Source organism: Platalea leucorodia (assembly GCF_965183815.1).
Source record: "Platalea leucorodia genome assembly, chromosome: 1".
Taxonomy (NCBI): domain Eukaryota; kingdom Metazoa; phylum Chordata; class Aves; order Pelecaniformes; family Threskiornithidae; genus Platalea; species Platalea leucorodia.
This window is the reverse complement of record NC_138823.1, coordinates 30,264,166-30,286,599: the sequence shown is the minus strand read 5'-3', so window position 1 is coordinate 30,286,599 and position 22,434 is coordinate 30,264,166. Positions and strand designations below refer to the sequence as shown.

At 37.1% G+C, this 22,434-nt stretch overlaps 1 protein-coding gene across 1 annotated transcript; it reads left to right on the top strand.

Annotated features, from left to right (window-relative positions):
* Positions 1-1,547: 1,547 nt before the first annotated feature.
* On the top strand, positions 1,548-21,570 carry LRRCC1 (leucine rich repeat and coiled-coil centrosomal protein 1). The gene is made up of 19 exons (XM_082317733.1): positions 1,548-1,645; positions 1,792-1,997; positions 2,349-2,414; positions 3,195-3,362; positions 4,924-5,093; positions 5,194-5,403; positions 6,190-6,392; positions 7,160-7,343; positions 7,677-7,825; positions 8,993-9,197; positions 12,396-12,535; positions 13,973-14,174; positions 15,333-15,518; positions 16,755-16,929; positions 17,689-17,852; positions 18,815-19,023; positions 19,226-19,363; positions 20,669-20,804; positions 21,426-21,570. Exons 1-19 carry the CDS (start codon positions 1,587-1,589, stop codon positions 21,546-21,548), a joined length of 3,093 nt encoding a protein of 1,030 aa, XP_082173859.1. The 5' UTR covers positions 1,548-1,586; the 3' UTR covers positions 21,549-21,570.
* Positions 21,571-22,434: the final 864 nt, after the last annotated feature.

Genomic DNA, 22,434 nt, shown 5'->3' with positions numbered 1-22,434 from the left:
TCAAGAAACAGACGCCACATAGCAGTCGGCTAATGGCAAACCAAAAAACATGGAGAAAGTCACTGTCTCATGACATGCTACGATGTTTGCGCTTTCATCCTATACAGCTGTTCATACTAGCCAGTTTACTTCTCTTAAATATTTCTTTCATAAAATATCAATGTAAGTGCGTTTGCATGAGCTGCTGTATGCATTCTTTGTTGGGCTGTAATGTGTGAAGAAAAGTATGATGGATTTTTTGTGGTAACAGATATTAATAATCATTGGCTGGTGAACATGGCCAACAATAGCACTCATTTGTGTAAATGCAGACATTTAAAAACTAAGTGTCTAGACTTTGTTAGTCTTCCCCTGGAGTAAACAGCAAGAGATGGATTGGGACTCATCCAGTCCCAGCAATGGCTGTATGAACTGCCCACTGGAAATGATTCCCCTTCTACTTTTTGATGGTTAGATGAATCTACCCCTCCTCATATCGGGACAGGCTTGCATTTTCTACATCAAATGCCCAGTGTTGCACTGTGTGCTTACATAGTGATGCTGTAGTGCCCTCAAAAATAAAGCCATTCATGAAGAAATGTCAATATGGTATTGTAAAGGGGTACTACAATAGCACTGATATTAAAAAGCATGTACAGTGCCCAGCTCAAGTAAGAAGTCTATTAGGACATCTAGTCCAGCCTTACTGAAACTGTTTAACCAAAATTCACTTTTAGCTACAGTTCTCTTCAAAATCCTAGTTGTACTGTAACAGCCAGTGCCTTGTCACTAGTTATAGTCACCAGCAGGCTCTCCCCTGCCGTGCAGGTGGGCCAAGCTGAGCAAGATCCCCCCGTTGTGGCCAGCAGAAACCCGCCAGCAGCTCAAGACAGTCCAGGGATCTTCCTGCTCCTCAGGATCCAGCGGGGGTCACGCCATGCACAAATATCTGGGTGGGAGCCCCAGAGGTCGGCACACTGACGCTGAGCAGACAGGCCCATGGGCAAGCACCGAACCAACGCTTGACGTGCTGCCCGGGCTTCGGTGCGTTAGAAAATGCCTCTTCCACAGAGTGAATCTGTGGCGCCTACTGAGGCCAGGCCTGCCTGAGCCAGGGGCCAGCTTTGAGCCACGACCGGAATAAACTCTTTAATACTCTATCAGCCCTACAAAAATCCGAAGCCCCCACCCACCTCCCTGAGGAGAGCTGCAGGCAGCCCAGTTGACACAGCCCGCCTCCCCGCCGGGCGCTCCCGGGCGGCAGGGGGCCCGGTCCCGCAGGCGGCCCGGCGGCGGGACGGGACCCGCCTCCACGGTCGCCCGGCGGCGGGCAGGCGGCGGGCAGGCAGCGGCCTCGCCGGCTGCTCGGCGCCTGCGCCCAGGTGCCCGCCCCGCACCCCGTCCCCGCATCCCCTCCCCGCATCCCCGCCCCGCCTGCGCCGTGCCCGCGGCGGGGAGAGGGAGGCGGGAAGAAAAGCGGGGAGGGCGGCTTTGCGGCGGGGTTGTCGTGAGGGGTTTGCGCCTCAGCCGTAAAGCACGGAGCGTCGCCGTTGGGAGGCGAGGGAAGTTTGAAGTGAAGCGGCGGTTTGCGCGGGTGACCCCGCGGTATGGCGGGGGGCCGCGGCGTCCCCGGCGAGCTCAGCCTCATGGATAAGGGTATTAAGAGGTGAGGAGCGCGCCGGAGGGGCAGGCGGGGCTGGTGCCTCACTGCAGCCGGCGCGGGGAGCTGGGCCGGGGGGCGAGGGGAGGCCGCGGCCGTGGCGGGGCGCTGGGTGGAGCGGCCCGGCTGATGGCGGTGCCTTTCCCTCGCAGCTTGCTGGAGGTCTCCCTGAGCTCGGACCTGCACACGCTCAACCTGCACTGTAACCGCATCGCCAGAATCGAAGGGCTCGGCCACCTCCGGAATCTGCAGCATTTAGATCTGTCATCAAACCAAATCCGCCGGATCGAGGGGCTAAGTTCCCTGGTTAATCTGCGCACCCTGAGCTTATCCTGTAACCTGATAACGAAAGTGGAGGGTCTGCAATATTTATTTCTGTCCATTTAGCAATTCATGAAGCTTTTCTAAGAGTTGTGTTAAAGCTTGCTTCTGGAAAATACGCATATGATTAAGGTTATACGATTTAGTATGAGCTACTAACTGTACTATTATGTAAATTTTAAAGAATGTGTATAGTCTCTGTAAGCTTTATCATAGCAAAATGCCTTAATTTAGAAGGAAAAACTGATTTTATATATGATGATTATAGTTTATTGTCATAACTTGTAGTTATGATTTTTAAAGGCTTACTTTGCAAGTTTTGATTTGATGAAAGCAGAGCATTCTTCTGAAAAAAATTACTGTTCCTTTTTTTCCTCATTTTGTTTAGGACTGGAAAAACTCTTTAACTTAACTATACTGAATTTGTCATATAATCGCATACATGATCTCTCTGGTAAGTGACTTCGGCATGTGCAGTGCAATAAAAAGCATTTCTCTCACTTTAACTTTGAAAAACTTGACCAAGTGTATTTTTAGAAGTTCCTAATAGTACAGCCAATTGACTGAGTAATGCTACTAAAGATGGCAGTTGCTGCTACTCTCAACTTTCAAGTTTCTAACATCAAAGTTTGTTCTGAGCTGGAATTTATTCTCCTGTATTTGGTGAGGCTGAGCTTGTTCACAAAGTAGTACAGTAAACATTTCAAACTCATTTCAAAAGTGAAAAATGGAATAGTCTCAGAAGCTATTTCCAAAAGATTAATATCCTTCCTTTTTACAGGACAAAAATGCAACTTTGGAAACGATATAGAAGTTCTCTTCTAAATCTGTTTGTTGAAATCGTCAATTGTTGCTCCTAATTAAGCTATTTTAAGCTACAGAATCAAGGGAGTTTGTAATAGAAAATTAAAAACAACATTGGTAACAATTTTGTTAATGAACTGAGTTATAAAAAGGAACTTCAGGCAAAATGTTTATTTTTACATGCTTCTTAACAGTTAGAAACTAATCTGTTTCTTTAAAGTTAGTTCTTATAACTAGATAAGTGTTGCACTGTGTGGTAGTGTACCATAGCTAATAAAGATGTAGACAGGGATATGAAGCAAAAGTTGTTACATCATTTCCAGTTATGATGTATTATTTACTGAATATTTTTCAACAAGATACCATTTGTTCTAAACTCTAGTCTAGGATCGTAGCAGACATTATTTTGTGTTTTTTCTCAATTTTTCAGGATTTCTGTGCCTTCACGGATCCAGTCATAAGATTAGCCATATTGACCTTCACAGCAACTGTGTAAACACTATTGATCACTTACTTCAGTGCACAAAGGGGCTGTGCTGTTTGACGAATCTGACACTGGAAAAAAATGGAAAAGCCAATCCGGTTTGTCACATAGCAGGTATGGATCTCATGTTAGAGGTCAGTGATTTCACTTAAGCTGTGAGCCAGGTTCTGAAGCTCACAAATTCATTCATAAACTGGCCAGCCTGCAGAAATCTAAATTCTGTCAAAATTAATTTGCTTTCCATAAAAAAATTCTTTTTTTTCTTCCCCCCCGGGCACATTCTCAAAATTGTACTTGTTATATGCTTTTATAAGGCTCAACTTTTTACATATTATTTTAGGTTAAGGCAGGAGATAGACTAAGAGTGATGGGAAGAGAAAGTATTGCAGAAATAGGAGGAAAGGAGTATTAATATTATAAGGTGAGTGAGTGGAGAATTTGAAGAATGTACATGGAGATATTGAGCTATATAGAAAGAGGGCAGGCATGGGAAGCGGATGGTCTTCTACTGATAGAGACCACAAGAGAAGATCAGTAATAAGCATTATTAGCCTTTCCTCCTTTTCCCACAGCTTCAGTAAGCAGTGACAGACTCTAAGGCGCTCTGCAGTAGTTAGCATTTTCATCAAAATAGTAGGCAGGGGTTTCACTAGGCAGCATGGAGGCAAGTCAGTGGAATGCATGTGGATACATCACTTTCAGTTGCATTGCGTAGAGCTTCTGGTTTGGGGGTAGGTTTTTTATGCTGTTTAAATATTATATCCTGTGTTCAATAAAGTAAATTGTAGCATCCTATTTTGGTGCAGGCTTTGTTTGTTTTCTTAATTTGTGTATGAGAGAGGGGAAAATCTCCTACAGGAAGGTAGAAGTGGAGCATTGATAGTTTTGGGACAGCTCAAAGACAATTTCATTACAAAGAATAGAACAGTAGGAATTACAATAATACAAAATAACAACTATATCATGAGCATGTAAGTGATACAGGTGTAATATGTGTACAGTTCTTAGAAAGAAACCTCAGAGATAATTGAGGGAAGCCAAATAAGATCTTAGGTAATGTTTTCAAAAGCATCCATGAACAAGTTTTACAATGGCATTCAGGCACCATGGAAGCAGTAACAGGACTATTAAAGTTAACTGGATGACTTAGAAAATTACACTAGTTTTCCTCTGTAAGTGTTTACATACCTCTTCACATCTACCTCTTTGGTGGCACTTACTTTCAAATCTGCAATGTTCAGAAGCCCAAATTCTATTAATTTAAAGAAATTTAACTTCAGTGCCTTACAGTTTCATAACGCCTTCTTTCATTCACTGAAAAAGGTTCTAAGCCCTTTCAGAACTTGTCTTTCCATTACATTTGTCTATCCTTGCACTTGATACAACTGTTTTGGTTCAGCAGGCAAATATTAAAAAGTTGTTTGTGCAACTGCAGTGTGCTGATGGTGGCCAGGAAATCCCCGTGTAGACCAGGACTAGCTTCCCAGTTAGTTTTGTACTGTTGTCTGTTGAAGGCCTTATGGGTGGGGAAAGGTGAGACACTTGTAGATAACTCACTACTTTTTTTTCTTCTTTTAAAAATGCAATGAATAATTTAAGATGACAGGGTACCTAAGATACACTAGACATCTCCTTTGAAGATTAATTTCAATTTAAATGTGGTCTTTTCCTCAAGGTTATAGAGAAACTGTTCTTCAGATGTTGCCCCAGCTAACCGCTCTAGATGGAAGAAACATTTCTGGTGAACCAGTGGACACAGCAGAAGAAAACTGTTCAGATTTGCAGTGTTTAGAAGACATTTTGGGCTGTTTGGTTTCATCTGGGTGCCCCTCATCCAGAGATCAGGTGCCATAGTTTGTGTGTACTGATTTTAAAATTGATACATTTTATTTTTATATTGCATGCAACTCATTAATGTTAAAAGGGTTGTCTTTCCTTTTGATAGAACTATGTTACCTTACCAGTGGTGACACCGCATATTGACCAGGCGTTAGCTCATTTTCGTCAGCGTACAAGAATACCAGTACAAAGTGCCATCAGTTCCTCTACAGAGCTTGTTTCTTCTTCAGAACCAGAGAAGGCTGAACTTGATAAAATATACAGTGAGATGAGGATTAAAAAAATAGAAGATCAAATTTCACAGATACTGCAAAAGGTGAATTTTTTTTTTCCTGTGGTTGCAGAGAAAGTTTTGTTTGTAAAATGAGGTGTACCTTTTGATAATGCAAAAGTTTGCTGGGACAGACTGGAGCATTTTTACTGGTATATATATATGCTGACTTCGTGGTAATGTGTTCTTAATAACTTTGAGAAACTGGGAATAAATTTAAAACAAGTCTTTAAAACTGAAGATTGCACTTTAAATCACGAAAACTTTCATACTGAATAAAAAACATAGTGTGTGGGACTAGGAGAACTATCTGATAATATTATATTAGAAAATTGTTTTCTGTTTTTCACCCTGAAGCCATCAATATAGTAACTGAACCAGAGTGAAATATGAAATGCAGCAAAATATCTGGATTATAGAGTTGGTGAAAATTAATTTTGCTAGTAGATCAAGTTGGTCTGATATGTTTGTCAGGTATGTTTTTGTAACAGTTTGTGGTGTACCTCGCATGTTTGCAAGGCTTTTTTGAAGTGCTGTGTTTGTTTTACATTTTGCACCAAGCTTCTATGCCTAAGGATTTTGCCAAACTTCAGGTATTTCAAAAAGATACAACTATATGTTCTTAACCATGCTGTTTGGTTGGGTTTATTTTAATTTTAAAACAACAAAATGTTTTAGCAAGGAGGGAAGGGGTTGTTTGGAAGCAATTACTTACTTGTCTATAAAAAGTATTTTGTGTGAACTTTTTTAAAAATAGCACCTGAATAAGTGTTAGAAATTAGCCAATTAGAAATTGTAAGATGTATAGATAAAACTTCAATCCGTTCTTAGGTATCTGATACCTCGAGAAAGGAAGCTCCTCCAAATGTTCTCAAAGCTAAGAGAGACACAGATCCAACTTCTGAGAGTGAAAATGAGAGTGGGAAAGAGAACAACAGAAAGGTGGTGAAAAGAAGCAAGATCCCGACTTACCGTAGAACTACCTTATCTACCAGGTGTCATACAAATCATCTTAAGAACAAAATAACTGACAGGTATCCCAATGTTTGCCATTTAAAGCCAAAATGAATTAAACTGAATATTGTCAAAGTGAACGTAGTTTGACTTGAAACATTTTGCTGAAAGTGGTAAGTTGGGTAAATTAGCTCTGTTAATAATGCTCTAAAAATTATTAGCTACTGAGGCTTCACTCAGTCATTTGCCTATATGAGCATTTTCTGGCTTTAGGTGAAAAGGAAATTGAATGGAAGATACCAAAACAAATGCTCTCAGAATTCTAACAGCTTATATTTTCATCTTTGTTTTAAATTGTGGTGACAGAAGAATTCTCCACAGACAGAAGAACTGAGTCATTAAAAAATAGAAATAAAACATCCATAGTGTTGTAACGATGGTCAAGAATATAACTGTCCTTATTTTGTGATGAAACTGAGGATGCCATAGTAATTTGACTTATATAGTAAATATCAGAAGTGATTAATAGAAGGTGATATAAATGGGAATATATTAGTTTAGTCAGCCACTGCAGCTCTGCAGCTACTCTGCTTCTCTAAAATTGTTTCATATCTATGTGATCATATTTTTCAGATAGCATCCACTAGTACTACATATTTTTTTCACAGCTGAAGATTTGAGAAGCTGTTTTATGATCTTCAAATTATTCTCTGTGTGGTTTTGAACTCTGTACAATTGAGCTTCTACACAGAACTGTAAAATTTTTTCCTGTAATGGTGTCTGAATCCCCTGTTACTGTATAAACTCTGCATATTCTTAAATATACTGTGATGTCCTACTATTATAGGGAAGAGAAGAGTTCCTCAAAGTGTCCACGCTCCAGTCAGAGAGACTCTCATCTCAATTCATCATCAGATACTCGAGACTTGGAAGTAGTGGGAAGAAAAGCTGAAATATTAACTGGAAGACAGAGCAATATAGCAAAAGTAGAAGAAATTAATTCCATTGCCACAGAGGAATCAACATACCGAGTATGTTTTGCATCATTTCAAGTTAAATATGAGTATGTCTTCACCTGAAGCCAAACATATGTCTCCTGGTGAGACTTTAAAATTGGAGGTGACAAAAATAATTGTGTGTAGATAGTATCAAAAAAATAGTGGATTTCTTGTAGTGTCAGCTGGAAGAGAATTTATTTTATTTGACTTTTATGGGGGCTTTTGGCCTGCTTGCTTGCACTTTCCTGTGTCATCCGTGAATTCCAGAAAGACAAAAAAATCTCGTTCTACAATTATGAATATTATCATTTTTGGCTACCTTTGAATGTTTCCTAGTAAGTTGATGCTTACCACATTCTTGCTAAGGTGCTGATTCAAGAACTGGATCAGGAGAAAGAAAGGAGGTGGAAAGCAGAGCAAGCAGAGAAGAAATTAATAGAGCATGTCAGAGAGCTACAGAAACATGCAAAAGAAGAAAAGAATATTCAGAGTATGGCTGTATACACTACAGACAGGTAGGGAAACTGTGCTGTAGTGTAAGAGTTTTGGTTTTTAATTCAAGACAATTCAATTTATAGGCTTAAGAAATGAGAACAGCTTTAAATTATATACTTGGAAAATAATGCATCAAGTAGTAGTGCTAGAATTTCTCTTGGTATTACCTAATGAAATTCCTTTCTGCAGCTCTGCAGCTTTCTTCCTGTTCTTGTCTCAGAACAGTATCACTATGTCACTTACCTCCAGTTCTAGCCATTACTTTCCAAGCAAATCTGTATCATAATTGTACTTTCTTTTTCAGCTCAAGCTCTAGTAGCTGTCTCATATCATACTTTCAGCTTCCAATTCCCAGTCTCCCTTTCCACGTATACATACAGTGTTCTTTTTTCCTGCGCAGTGCACTTGAACACAGATGTTTCTGGCAGGCCAGAGCTGGCCAATAAGCAATATGTTGTGCCCGTCAGGCCTAGCATATCTTCCTATACACTGCTATCATCATCGCTATAAATTCTGAGCAGCATCTTTTTTTCAAAAGTTCTCCTTTCTAACAAAGCATTGTTTGTTGTCAGCTATGATTGGAGATGTTTGATCTATTTGTCTTTTTCTTAACTGCATTGTATTTATCAAAGACACATTTTCTTGTAAGGAAGAAACAAGCCAAGTGCTTCCTGAGTTACCATCCATGACCGATGGTGATTATTTCCCCTTTTTTTTCTTTTTGTTTTAGGTTCAGTTCCGACCTTTATCTTGGTTACCACCTTGGATAAGAGGCTTATTATGTTTCGTTTCTTTTGAGATAGATCTTACATCAAAAATTATTAGAATATTTAAGGATATTTCAAAGTTTTCTGAAGAAAATTATTAAATTACAAATTGATACTATATGTTTGACTTCTGTATAAAGCAAAATGATACTGGAATGTCATTTCCTCAAAGACCTATCTATGAGGTTGTCTCCAGCTTAGTTTCCTTTAAAATGAAGCTCCATATAGTAATGCTACACGACTTCAGTAATATTTTACATATTTTTAAACAGTTTTACATGACAGTGCTGTAAATAGTAAAACTCTGCGAAGAACAAGATACAGTGCTACAACACTTACTAATGTCTTTTTCTCAATGTATTTGGCATCAAACTAGATACTGAAGTGTTTGCAATACAACTTTATTGCATTTATTCTCAGGTTAAAGGAATTGATATTGAAAGAGAGAGATGTTAAAGCAAGACTGCAAGCAGATGTCCAAAAGTTGAAAGGTGAAACTGAAAGACTTACTAATGAGTTAAATCAGGCAAGAAATAAAGAAGCAGAACATCAGAAGGCCATGCAGGCTTTAGAAGAAACACTATCCAAGATGGAGACACAGAGATTGCAGCAACGAACAATAGAGGTAAATATTTTTCATGAGTAAATAATACAATGGCAACAGGATGGCTGCTATAGTCCTAGATGTTAAGAAACACTAGATTTTACAAGCCTGAAGTCTGAGTTTTCCACGATAAAAGCTGGGTCTTTTTTTCTACATAGTAGTAGTTAATAACAAGTATCCTTTTTAGTTGTCAATTAATGTCTTTTATAAATAGAAGTATGTCATGTGATGTGGTCTTAAGATAAAGGAGAAGTACTTAACACTAACAGTTGATATTTTCTGAAAATATACAGTAACAAAGACAAGTTTTTTTTAAAATGTTGCTGAAATCAATAAAGATCTTACTAGCCTGATGGAAATCTGGTGGTTCTGTTTGTTTTGCTGATCTAAAGAATTAGATGCTTTTTAATTGCAACCAGAACAAAACAGAAATTGCTGAGAACTTTATTTTAAAGATTCTAGTTGTTTGGGGGGTTTTTTGTTTGTTTGCTTGAGATTTTTTGGTTTTGTTTTTACAGCTGGAGATGATAATGACGCTTTTGTTGTCAGAGGCACTTTGTTCAGTATACAGATACATAAGATCAAGATGCTGGACCAGATAGTGCCACTATTTCTAACTGAATAATTGGTGAATTTTCAGTGGCCAAATGCTGCATCCTCCAATATCTATATTTGATTATATTCCTATATCAGCCCATTCCTGTGATCGCATCCACTTACAGAAATTGAATCCTAACATATCCATCCTGAAAAGCCTCTGAACTGCTAGTATGGTGCTCTAGGACGTGTTGTTACTCGGATACCCTGAAAGGAAACAGAATCAGGGAGCGTGCTGACAGCCAAACTGCAAGTGCCATTCAAGTTATGGATTAGCCACCCTCCACTTTAGAATCCTGTTTAGGCACCTGAGTGGCTCTTCTATTTTCTTCCTTACCTGTAAACACCCTGGAGCTATTAAGGATCTAGAAGTGACCATCAGTTTAGATCAGGTATCTCCTTGTCACTTTGAATCAAAGTACTAAATTTAGTGATTTAGAGGAGAGTGGTTGGTTGTTTTGGTTTGGTTTTTTTTTTTCTTTCTTTTCTTTTTCTATAAGAAAGGAAGTACTTTATTGGTGCATGAGGTTTTTATTTTTCCTTTTCATGAGTTTGTAGAAATGAGTCATCTCTTTTGATTGTAGTAGCATCATTTTTATTAACTGCAAAACTTCATTAAGGGAGGGTCTTTGTTCCTGTCTTTAAGATCCTGTAGCAAATACTCTTTAATAATTATGTTTCAAAGAATAATCATGATGCTCTAGAAACTAAATTCTCTTTTTGAATATTCAGATTTAATATACCATTGGCCCATTTTATCAGCTGTAAGATTAACAAATTCTAGAATATTTTATAGAGTTTTCTCATACTACACATTGGCAGTTAGCTTCAGTGGTAAATTACGGTTACTCTAGGTAGTCACTGTTTAAGGATTGCAGTCAACATTACTAGATTACTTCTTTAAGTGATTCAAGATAGATAAGTTAGTGTGCATCTAAATGTGTACCCTATTTAAGTGATTCAAGATAAATTAGTGTGCATATAAATGTGTACCCTATTTAAGTGCTTCAATTTAGGAGATAATTGCTTCAGTTCATCCAAAAAACAACAGGAATACAGTGGGGTGCATCTAGATGTTACTCGTGAAGAGGCTTAACATGCAGAACATGAGAACTTAGCTTCATACTCAAGCCTTACAACAATTTTCATAGAACTGAAGTTACTCTATGAACTTTAAGTACCTCTGGCATTCCCAAGCTGGAACTCATAACATGCAGCAGCGCTTCCGTATCTTAAGGGACATTGCAGGAGATGATAAACATTGGAAACAATGTTTCATTTGTCAGTGCAGGACATTCCATACAGCTGTTCCTTAATTTTTTATTTTCCATTTTGATTGACTGTTCAAAAATCAAGTTGAAGGGACAGTTGTGATGGAATTCTGAAAGAAAACAGATTTGGGATTTTGGGGGATTTTTTTTGTTTTGTTTTGTGGGAGTTGGGGGTTTTTTTGTTTGTTTTCTTGTGAGAGTTGGAAAGTAAACTGAGTTGTCTCTGTTGTGTTCTAGCTCTGCCATTAGATAACTGACACTTAGAGTAATCCTGAGTAGTCCATTAACCATTTAAAGCTTTGATACTCCGGAAAGCAAAGAGATTAAAATTGCATAAGTACAGAATGTGGAGACCCTTTGCTTTGCTTAGGAGGACAGGTTGGCAAAATAGTTAAGTTACTGCTTGAGCACAAAAGGATTGAGATGAATGCTACAAGTAATGATTATGAGTAAGAATATCTCCATTAACATCACCTCTGCTGTTTCTGTTGCATGTTCTAGCTTGCAGCGTTCTGAAGTGTCTTGATTTTGAATTACCATTTCATGAGTAATTAAAACCTTTTTTATAACTTTTGTCATACCTTTTTTCCCTACTTGTTGAGTCAGAAAAGACAGCTTTGTATGTAAAAGGCTTAAGATTATAAAATGGAATTATTCGTAAAAGCTTGCATCAAGTGGAGAAAGTGGAGTATGCCACCTGGTGTTTATACTGATTCTCCATTTTTTGTAAAATCATTAGAAAGCAGCTCTGTTCAGCAACTTGAAACTCTAAAACTCAGAAAGACACAGACTTCTGTAACTGGAGTGTTTTGTTTTTTTTTTTTAAATAGTTGCATTGAATACATCTTAAAATGTTTTGCTTGAAACTAATACAACTATTACACTATGAGAGTTTGTGATTGAGGAAATCATTCTGCCAATACAATTGTTCCACTTCTGCAGGACACTTTCAAGTTCTTGATAAATGAAGTAGATGTCCTTGGCTCTTCATGAAATTTGCTTTTTTTGTGTTGTAGTAAGTTAAGCTAAGACTTAATTTTAAACATCTTAAATACCTGCAAGTGTAACAAAATATATGAGGTAATGGGGGGGGGAACCAACCAACCAACCAACCAACCAACCCAAAAAACCCAAACCCTTTCTTTGTCTTGGGCTAGGTAACATAATAAAACTCTATAAAATTTTGTGAAAAATACTGACAGTTGTGGAGCATGCTGTAAACATAATGGCCCAGGTAGACATGTCTAAAATTTTAATAAAGCACCTGTTCCTTTGTATTGTAGTATAAGACATGAAGAATAGATTACAGTTTTAAGAAAATCTTGTTCCTCTTTTTATGAATTCTACACAGATGAAACAGGTGCAAGAAGCAGAGCTTAAAGCGTCAGCAAATGAAAGAGAAGTACAGTTACTTCGAATATCCTTTCGACAACAGAAGGAGAAGATAAAACAACTACATGAACTTCTTATATTAAGAGAGCAGGAGCAAAGGTATGGGGTCTTCTATTTTCTTTTCACAAGTTAATAGAGATGCTAGTGTTGCAAACGTGTTTTGTTTAAATTCGTTCTGCAAAGTGTGGGTATGGTTTTGGTTTTGGTTTTTTTTAACAGGAGAGATGGTCTTTGTAAAAATGTAGGTGTCTTCCCACCCATTTTCTTGCTCATTTAAGAATATCTTCATATCTTGTAGATTCCTGACTCATAAGTCCATGTAGGCAACTGTGTTCTTCCAGGCTTTCATTTGATAGGTTCTTGTCTTATTATATGGCTGAATTATATTTTTATTTTAAATACTTGAGCTTTAATCCAGGAAGTAACCAGATAAAAATAAAATCGCATTTGAATTATTGTCTGAAGGTCTGCATATACTACAATAACACAATGTTCCAAAAAAAAGTCAGCTTCTACGGTATATTGCTTCAGGGTGGGTGGGTGGTTTGCCTAGCGGTTCTCCTCTTTCCTCTCAGAATATCCTTTTTTTGGAGAATACTTGAACATAAGTTCTATACTGTTTATCTAATACAGTAAAATATGTGTACAAACTAAAGCAACAAGTGATGTGTGGTATACTAGTATGTGAGGGAAGTTATTAATAAAATAAGCTGGTTACACTTGCTAAATTTTACAAGGATAAATGTATTCAGATACCAAGATAACTGCAGGTGTAGATGGGAAGAATCTGATAGCTGTGTTTTGAGAACTTCCAATTATTATCTCCTAAATCTCCAAAAGATGTAATGTGAAGGACAGTGGATATGTTTTGTGTTTGCTCTTTAAAGCAGATGAACAAAATAGTCTTAAGAACACAGGGTACTTTTGCTTCAGCATTCTCCTGTAGGGATGCTTCCGGACAGGAAGGAGGCTTATCCTGGAACCCTGTAGGTCCCCGTTGCTGCTGCTTTTCAGGATTTGGGTCTGACTGAGAAGCAACAGTTGTTGGGTGAGGGTGAAGAGAATGACTGCAAAAGAGGGTATCTGGCTGTACAGTGCTTTTATCACAGAATCATAGAATGGCTTGGGTTGGAAGGGACCTTAAAGATCATCTGTTTCCAACCCCCCCTTGCCATGGGCAGAGACACCTTTCACTAGACCAGCACTTTTCCCCAATTCCAATGTCTCTTCTAGATCTTTGTTAACAGCAAGGCAAGCAAATGCTCACTAACAGCAAAAGAGCAATGGAATAATTTCTACAAAAGTTTGAATTAAAAAGTAAGGTTATTCCTTTGGGTGTTTTAACAGTAGTCAACACACTTTTCCTCATCCCAGGGCCATTGTCATAGAAGACTGAAATCTGTCTGTGAAACTAAGGAATTTATCCCATTTATTATGTAATTGATTGTCCTTTCTCAGAAATATTAAGGAAATGAATTGAAACAGCATTGTGAGATACTGCAGTTCTTGTCTCAAGTATATGTTTGGTAACTTCAGGAAAGAACTTGAAACCCGAGTTGCTTTAAATGGACCTGAATTTCAAGATGCGTTGTCAAAAGAAGTGGCTAAAGAGCAGCAGAGGCATGAACAGCATGTTAAAGAATTTCAGGAGAAAATTAATATGTTAAACCAGAAGTACAAAGAGTTAGAAGATGAATTTCGTTTAGCTTTAACTATTGAAGCAAAAAGGTTTAAAGAGGTAAGACTAAAGAGAACATTTCATCTCAAACTAGGTGGAGTTGTAGTTCTCTTAGAATGTGTTGGGTTTGCGGAGGGGTTGTTTTTGTTTTGTTTTATTTAGATCCTTAAGGTCTTTGCTCCAGATTCATCTAAAAATACTGGTAGTAAGCTTTAAAATATCAGTGATTAGAACATAGACACCAAATACCAAGTCAGCACTCAAAAAACCCAGCATTTTTGTTGATAAGTAAAAGCTAATCAAAAGAAATTAGAAAAACTTCTATCTGGTGGTATTAATTTATTTTAAAAGATGTTGACCTTCTCTTAGAATATATTCAATTATTGTAAGAACTCTCGTGGTGTTTTGATAAGGTTAGGGTTACATACTAGTGTTGTTACGGTTACACTACTAGTGTTTTTAATAATAAAGTTCCCTATTATTTAACTTTTCAAAATTGAATTTTGGATATGCATTTTGAAATTGAAATTCAAAACTTGCTTACTAAATTCCTTAGATAACTTATTGCTATGGCTAGCGTTCGCATTATTTTATAGGTTAAGTGAAATAAAATTTTAAATGCTTCACCTTCACTTAAACTTGGTTTCCTTCATTTTAAATCAGTTGGATACATGGGAGAAGAGGAGAAAGAAAAGACTTTTTTTTCATCCTTCAAATCTTTCTCTTGAAAGGAAAAAAAAAATAGAGTTAATTTTAAGGTCTTTCCAGATTTTAATGATCATCTTAACAATGAGATTAAATCAAGGCATTGTTTTCATTTCTGAAGCTATGTTTTTTCTGCTCTGCTTCCTGTCGACCCATGATTTTTTTTTTTCCCCAGGTTTTTTTTTGGGGGGGGGGGGGGGGGGGGGGGCGGGGGGGGGGTGGTGTTGGGTTTTTTTGTTGTTGTTGTGGGGGGGTTTTGTTTGGTGGTGGTGGTTTTTTTGGTTGGTTGGGTGGGATTTTTTACAGATTTGTAGCTGAGCAGAACCAATTTTTTTAGTTGAAGAATCACCAACAAACTGGTAGAAAACCAGTTTCGGATATTTACTAATTTCACATACTGTTGACAAGCTTCTATTTCTTCCTTTATTTGAAATTCAAATGTCATTTTTGTGTATGTATACACACTTTTTCCAAATGTTAGCATTTTTCAAGTAGTATCTTACGAAACATTAGGTAAAAGAGGGTTTTGAAAATGCTGCTGCTGATCTAGATGAACATAAACGAGCCCTCTTTGAGTTTGAACAAAAGGAAAAAGAGATGGCAAGTCTGATCCAAGACCTGACAAGTATAGTGAAAGAACAGAAAGCAAAGATTGCAGAATTAACAAAATCAAATGAAGAAGCTACAGCAAACCTAAAGGTACTTGTTTCAAAACATTTCAACTACATATATGATTATTTTGGTAATATTTTATCTATAAAAGTAACAATTCCATACAAGGTAGATTGACGGAAAGGTGGATGTTTCCTGTTGCACTAAAACCTAGTACTCCATGTCAGCCTTTATTCTTGCATCTTGTGCTTCTACTTCTCACAAACACTGCTCCCCATATAGCAAAATCTAGACTCATTCATGTCTCCAGAAGTGCACTCCTTGCCTTGTGAGCACTAGCAGTTTGTATATGACCAAGTGATCACTCTAAACTGAGATTTAAAACCCTACGTTAATAGCTCTGACCCTTTGTAAATTCAAAGTAATGGAATATGATTCTGCAGCGGTCACTGTACGTGAAGTAAAAATGAAATTGAACAAATAAAGTGTAGTTATTAGCAGCTTACTATCTCTGAGAGTTGCATAAAATTAGCAGTATTAGTCATTATCTACTAACTGTCTAATTTTAATGTTAAGTACTGTGGGCACAGTTGCTTTATCTTACACTACTGATCACCATATAGTAACATGTTATAGTACTATGTTGTCCATAAATAATTTTTAAAAATCTTAGGAATTGTTGTGTGATCCAGTCCATGTACGTATCCAGTCCATCTTTATGTTAAAACTTCCGTGCAGTACAACCCCTGCACAGCTGTTTCTAATCTCCTCCCTACGTGTTGCTATTGGGGTGTCCAAACATTGTGTTGCTATACAGAATAGGATTCTGCCAGTCAGTGATGCTGCTAAAAACAAAATTAAAAAATAGCTATATTAAACAGCCGTAATCTGTAAAACAAAAAGTAGCCTGCATAACTGAAGATAAATCTTTATCATGGGAAGTAGAAGTTCATCTTAGCTTCTGTCTGTTTTCTTTTGATTAGGTTTTTCATATCTTAACTTGACTTTCTGTTTCTCTCTTTTTGACTTGTGCATTTATAATTCTAAACAGGTTTTTATAATGGCATTGATAATTTAAGGTGTCTATTTAGAAATCAGCTTTACGGTTTTCTGGGATTGAAGTATGTCTATTTCAAGCAAATATTTGTGTTTCATTACTGGGAAAAGATGCAGATAGAACCCTGCATGCAAGCAGAATATTCCTCAGTTAACTTAATTTGCTATATATAATTATTACTTTCCTAGCCACTTAGTATTGATTTTAAATTTTGAATACTTGTTTTAAAGGATCTTACTGTCTTTTTCCAATGTTCATTCATACAGTGTCGAACCGGAGAACTTGAAACTGTGATTGAGGAGGACAAACAGAAGGCTGTTCAAGTTGAACTTCTGAAAAAGGAAAATGGAAAACTTATTTCTCAGCTGACAGCCCAGGAATCTGTGATTGATGGGTTAAAAATGGAAAGAAAATTATGGGGGCAGGAGTTGGCACAACAGGGTAAAATACTTTTTTTTTTTTTTATTATTTTATTTTTTATTATTCCTTTGCAGAAAAACTGGTGGTGTTCAATGTCATACCTTTCAAATAAACACTCCAATATAGTTGTAATCATGACAGGGTCTCTGAAGGCCTTGTTGATCTTACCCAGTTGTAAAGATGATGTGCAAAAGTAGATCTTCTGTAGTACGCAGGCCATTATGGGAACTATAACAGCAATTGTGGCCGTTAGTTGTGAATACAGTTTATCTATGTCCCCAAAATGTCAAAATACCATAATGTTATACAAAGAACTTTTAAATATGAAACTAGGAAAACAAGGATTTGTAAGTAGTCTTACGTCATGCTACTTGTCTAACAGATAAGTCCAATGTGAAAATTTCAGTATGTATCTTAACAACAACAACAAAAAAAAGGTGTTAAATACTGGGTGAAAAAAACCTTGGGCTTTTTTTGTTTTTCCCTGACTCATGTGACTCAGCACCACCTTGTGGATTCTCTGAGATTGGCTGGGTCTGCAAGAATTACTGTTGACTTTTATCAGAGAAGTTTTCAAAGGATAAAATACAGATCTTCAGTTCTACATCTCCTCTTAAGTGTTACCTACCTACAGATTAAAGCCCTACAGTGTTTCCAGTGGGCGAAATGGTCATGTTTGGTTTTTAAGGTGGTTCTTACCTTCCTCCCTCCCCTGACATCATACATCTTGAAGTCATCTGTAAAATGAGTGCTGTAGTGTGAATATCCTGTTTTATCTAGGAGCTCATCTTGCTCAAGATCGGGGAAAACTGGAGGCAAAAATTGAAGTTTTAACGAATGAGATTGAGATGTTAAAAAAGCAAAAGGAACAGGACAGTGATACTATAAGAATTAAGAACAAAATAGTGGACGATCAGACAGAAACAATTAGGAGATTAAAAGAAGTAAGTGCCATGTCTGACAGTTTGTGTGCTTAGCTAAAATTAAGACTTGCAGTGAAAGTTATTGTAAAGGCTGTAATGAAAGCTGGCTCTGCACTCCTAGTTTACCAACTCAGAAAGCAGAATCAGGCTGTCAGTGGCAACTGATTTCAGAAAGATCAGAAGAGGGCCTTGTATTAACTAGATGTACAGAGATGCTACTTTGAATCTCTCATTGAACCACATTTATGTAAAGACTTTCTTCTCTTTGCCTTGCTTCAAGTTATTCTTGATAATGATTTTGAGAGAGTTAAAACTAGGACAGCATAATTCTTCCTGTGCATTTAAAAGAAAAGGAAAAAAAAATGTAAAAGTTTGCTTCAGGTTTATTTCAAAATGTAAATGTTTTTTCTTTGTTCTTGTAAATCAATATTTTAACAGCAGAGCTACTATGTTTTGTTGTATTAATTCCATTCATCTCATTTAGAGATTTAAGACTTTAGCTTATTAATCAGAGGAAGGTTTTACAGCATGTTATGTCTGTCAAGGTTAGATGTGCTACTCATTTTATATATACATATATGTATTACATATACACATACTATATATATGTATATATATATATGTATTACATATACACATACTATATAGCCACGTAACAGAATGTGAGCTCAGTGATTTGTGTATGTAGAATAAATTGTTGTATTAGAGTACTAAATAACTTTTTTCTTAACTTGCTTTCAATTTCAGATGTATGTTTTGATGGTGGTTTTTTTTTTTTTAATTCTGACTTCTTTCAGATGAAGATTATTTAACTGGCTATCACTTTACTACGTATTTTTCATATGATAATACGTTTAGAAGAGTAAACTTTCACACGTCCGTCTCTGCTTTATTCCAGCATAGACTAAACAGATACTCTTAAAGTGTAACAATACAGTTAAAATGAAGGGAGTTTGTGTTTTAAAATACTTTATCTTCTAAAGGGCTTACAAGAAAAAGATAAACAAATTAGAAAACAGCATGAAGAAAACCTGGAAGCTCAGAAACTTTTTCAAGTACAGTTGGATGAAAAAGCTGCTGAATTTGAAGAGCTAATGGAAAAATTAGAAAGACAAAATGAAAGAAAAGAGGAATTAAAGCAACTGCTAGCAGAAAAAGAAGAACAACTTGATGACATTAAGAATGCGCACAGGTGATACACATACAAGTGGCAATAATTCCTTGGGATCATAATAGTATGCAACACTGCTCTGAAGTTATTCTATGTTCAGAGGGTACTTGTTTGCTATTAGAACCCACAGAAATGTGGAAAAATGGAAGCATGGAAAACTTTTTTCTGCCTTTCTAAGAAGTGGTATCTACATTCATTGTAAATATGTGCGTTTTATTTTCAGTGCACTGAAAAAGAAGTGGCAAGGTAAAGGAGAGCTATTAAGCCAGCTGGAGGTGCAGGTTAAGCAAATGAAAGAGAGCTTTGATATCAAAGAGAAGAAGCTGATTGAAGAGAGAAATAAAAGTCTTCAAACTCAGAGGTGAACACCTTAACTTATTTTGTGACTGCTCAGTTAGTATATGAGTTGCACTGTTAATAAGTATACAGAAATGTTTGATTATATGGTGAAAGAATGCTTAATACCTTTTTAAGTACTTCGTGAGCCCAGTTGCTGCAAACTCTGTCTGTGTAGAAGTAATTCTTGCTATACAGGTGACTTACTTCATGGAACTAGCATTCATTTACAGTATTCATCCTCTAAACTTCTTAGCTGTGTTCCCATTTTCCCTGAAAATAATTGGAGCCTACATTTATTCCTCCCTAGTACGCCCATTCCACCACATGCTTTTGGTTTACCTCTGTGAGGAAACTCCATGTCACGCTTACATTATAGGGACTCATACAGTCATCACACATGCTGGCTGGAGTTGTGCAGTGAAGATGCTTGTGCACGTGAGGCCCAGTCTCACAGTCTGTAGCGGGGTTTTTTTGAGCCTGAGCCTGTCAGCCTTCTAGCTCGTGACCAGGATGCATGGGACAAATTGGTTGCAAGTCACAGGTCAGGCCAAGCAACTGTGGCTGGCGTTTGGGCTTACGAGAGAGGCCACAGCGCTTCACTAAGGTCTGTGCAGGATGATGAAAATTGAGGACAGATCCTCAATATTTATCACAACAATACTAAGAAATATTTCAGTCTGTGACAAACAGGCTGTTTATAAGTTACCTGTCATTTTCTTCCCATACAAGTAGCAACAGGCTTTTAATTTATTTTATTATTCCTCTTGTACTGTCAATTTTTTTTGAGCAGGTAATAGTACATATGAGATGATACAGAAACAAATACTCAGAACCCAGAAAATAGTCAGGGACTTAGATGATTCTGAGTTATTTCATATGCTTCTGGCATTATGGAGAGGTATGGTAGACTGCTGCCTGTGATGAGCTTGGAGTCAAGGAAATGCTTCACTGCTGTGTTCTCTTTCTGTGAGACACAAGCTTACAGGGCATTTACAGGATTGCATAGTTCAGTCATTGACTTCTCAGGAAGAAAAAGCATAATAAGTAGATGTTTGCGAACAGTTCTTATCCATGTTGACAGTAGCAAGCCCGAATCTTCGTATTCTTTGCTAGTGATTAAATGTTTCCGCTAAGAGGAATGCCAGAAGCTCTAAACATGGTGCTCTAAACAACACTTAACTTGAGAAAACAGGACATCTTCAAAGCTAGATATTGAAATAATTGTGCCTATGTTATTAGAACCTTATCGAAGGCAGAACTAGGCAAAGCAAAATACTTCAGTTGTTTGCAGGAGTATGATATTTTTTTTTCTTTTATCGTTTTTTAGGATTGCTGTGGAAAAGCTTCATGAAATGGATGATGCTTTTAGAAAACAACTTGAGTCAATGTTGGCAGCTCATCAGGAAGAACTATTGCAGCTGGCAAATGAAAAGGAAAAACAAATTGAAGCAGCAAACGAAAAAGTAATTTTAATACTAAATTTATGTTTACTGTATTTGCATTTTTATTCTACAGATGCTACAACAGTGGTGCTTGGAAGTCACCTGTTGGTATCTATCTGGCTAATCTCTGGATGAAAGCAGCCCTGGTTTAGTACTCAATTTGCACAGCTAGAAAATCTCTAGAACTGTACCATCATGAGGTTCTGTATTCAAGCAAAGTAAAGTTGCATACTATGTAGCTGTTATGAGTCAATAGCTAAATATTTCCTTATTTATAAAGGCAAGACTAATGATTATTATGCCAGATAATCCATTTAACTCACCTATGCCAGTGTTAGCAGTTACTGTTCCTGTCATATACTGCGTTCTTCCTTAGTGTGACAACTGGCACTTTTTCTGTGTAGTAAGTATTTTGGTTTTGATACGTTATTTGCTATCTCCTAGCAAATTCATACTTTTTTTTTTTTTAAAGCAAAATTCTGCTACTGCATCCAGTGGCAAAAGTAGTGCACTCCTTATGTAAACATATGGATATAACTCTCGCATTACTTATCAGTGTTAAAAATTGCCAAGATTATATGGGTTTTTTAGATATATTAAGGAAAAGCAAGAATTCTATTTGATTTCTGTGTGCTCTTTCAGGTTTACTATGTTGAAGAAGAAATGCGGCAGCTTCTGCAGGAAACGGCAAACAATAAAAAAGCCATGGAAAATAAAATAAGACGACTTACACATGCACTGAATGATATTCAACAAGACCTTTGAAGACTAATACACATTTTTAGTGTCTGTATTAATACACAAAGTTAAGCACATATATACATGACAATGCACTTTTTTACTTGTTTTCTAGACAATAAATTCTTTGTGATATATTTTGATGCTTCAGGAATCAGACATAAATATTTGTACAATGTTTTCATAATAAATAGTTATTTCCAACCCTTGGTTATTTTTTAACTGTTTTGTCAAGATGGGTCAGAATACATAGACAGATGAAAAGCATCGTATGAAATTAGGAATTAGTGTGTTTGGTAAGAGAAAAGAAGGTAGAAGCAAAGGCCAAAGACAAGAGCTGGAAGGTTTCCTTCACTGGGGTAAAGATTCTTGTAAGGAGAGATCCAAGAATTTACCTGAAAATACATTTGATCTGCCACTGTTGATGAAGAATGCATGACTCCTGCAACTTAATGGCTTTTTTGGCAGCATATTTTGATTTTCTACAGCAACAGGCTTCCTAGCGGGCTTTTGAAAAATAGGAGATTATAAACTACCGGCTTCTTACGGAATGTAATCATAAGCCTTATGTTAATGATTGTTATACTTCTGTCATGATGGAGACTTCACCTTCTCTACTGTACTCGGGCATTTATTTCATTTGCTTGTTTTCAGAAGATCCTAAACTGTTATTGTACTACACCATACTCTGAAGTGTTTAATGCTGCAATAATAAGTAGTAAAATCAGTTGTTAGTTGTTACGCCAGGTGGAGCTATTGCTTCCCACCTTGCAGTAGCTAAAGCAGCGTCCTGTTGCTCCAATGACAACAGAAGCCACTAAGCCAACTTGACCATCAGCTTGTTCAGCGTGCTGATGCCCGCGTTCTGATGTGGTATAACTGTATGTGCATTTCTGCGCCCAGCAGCCCTGTA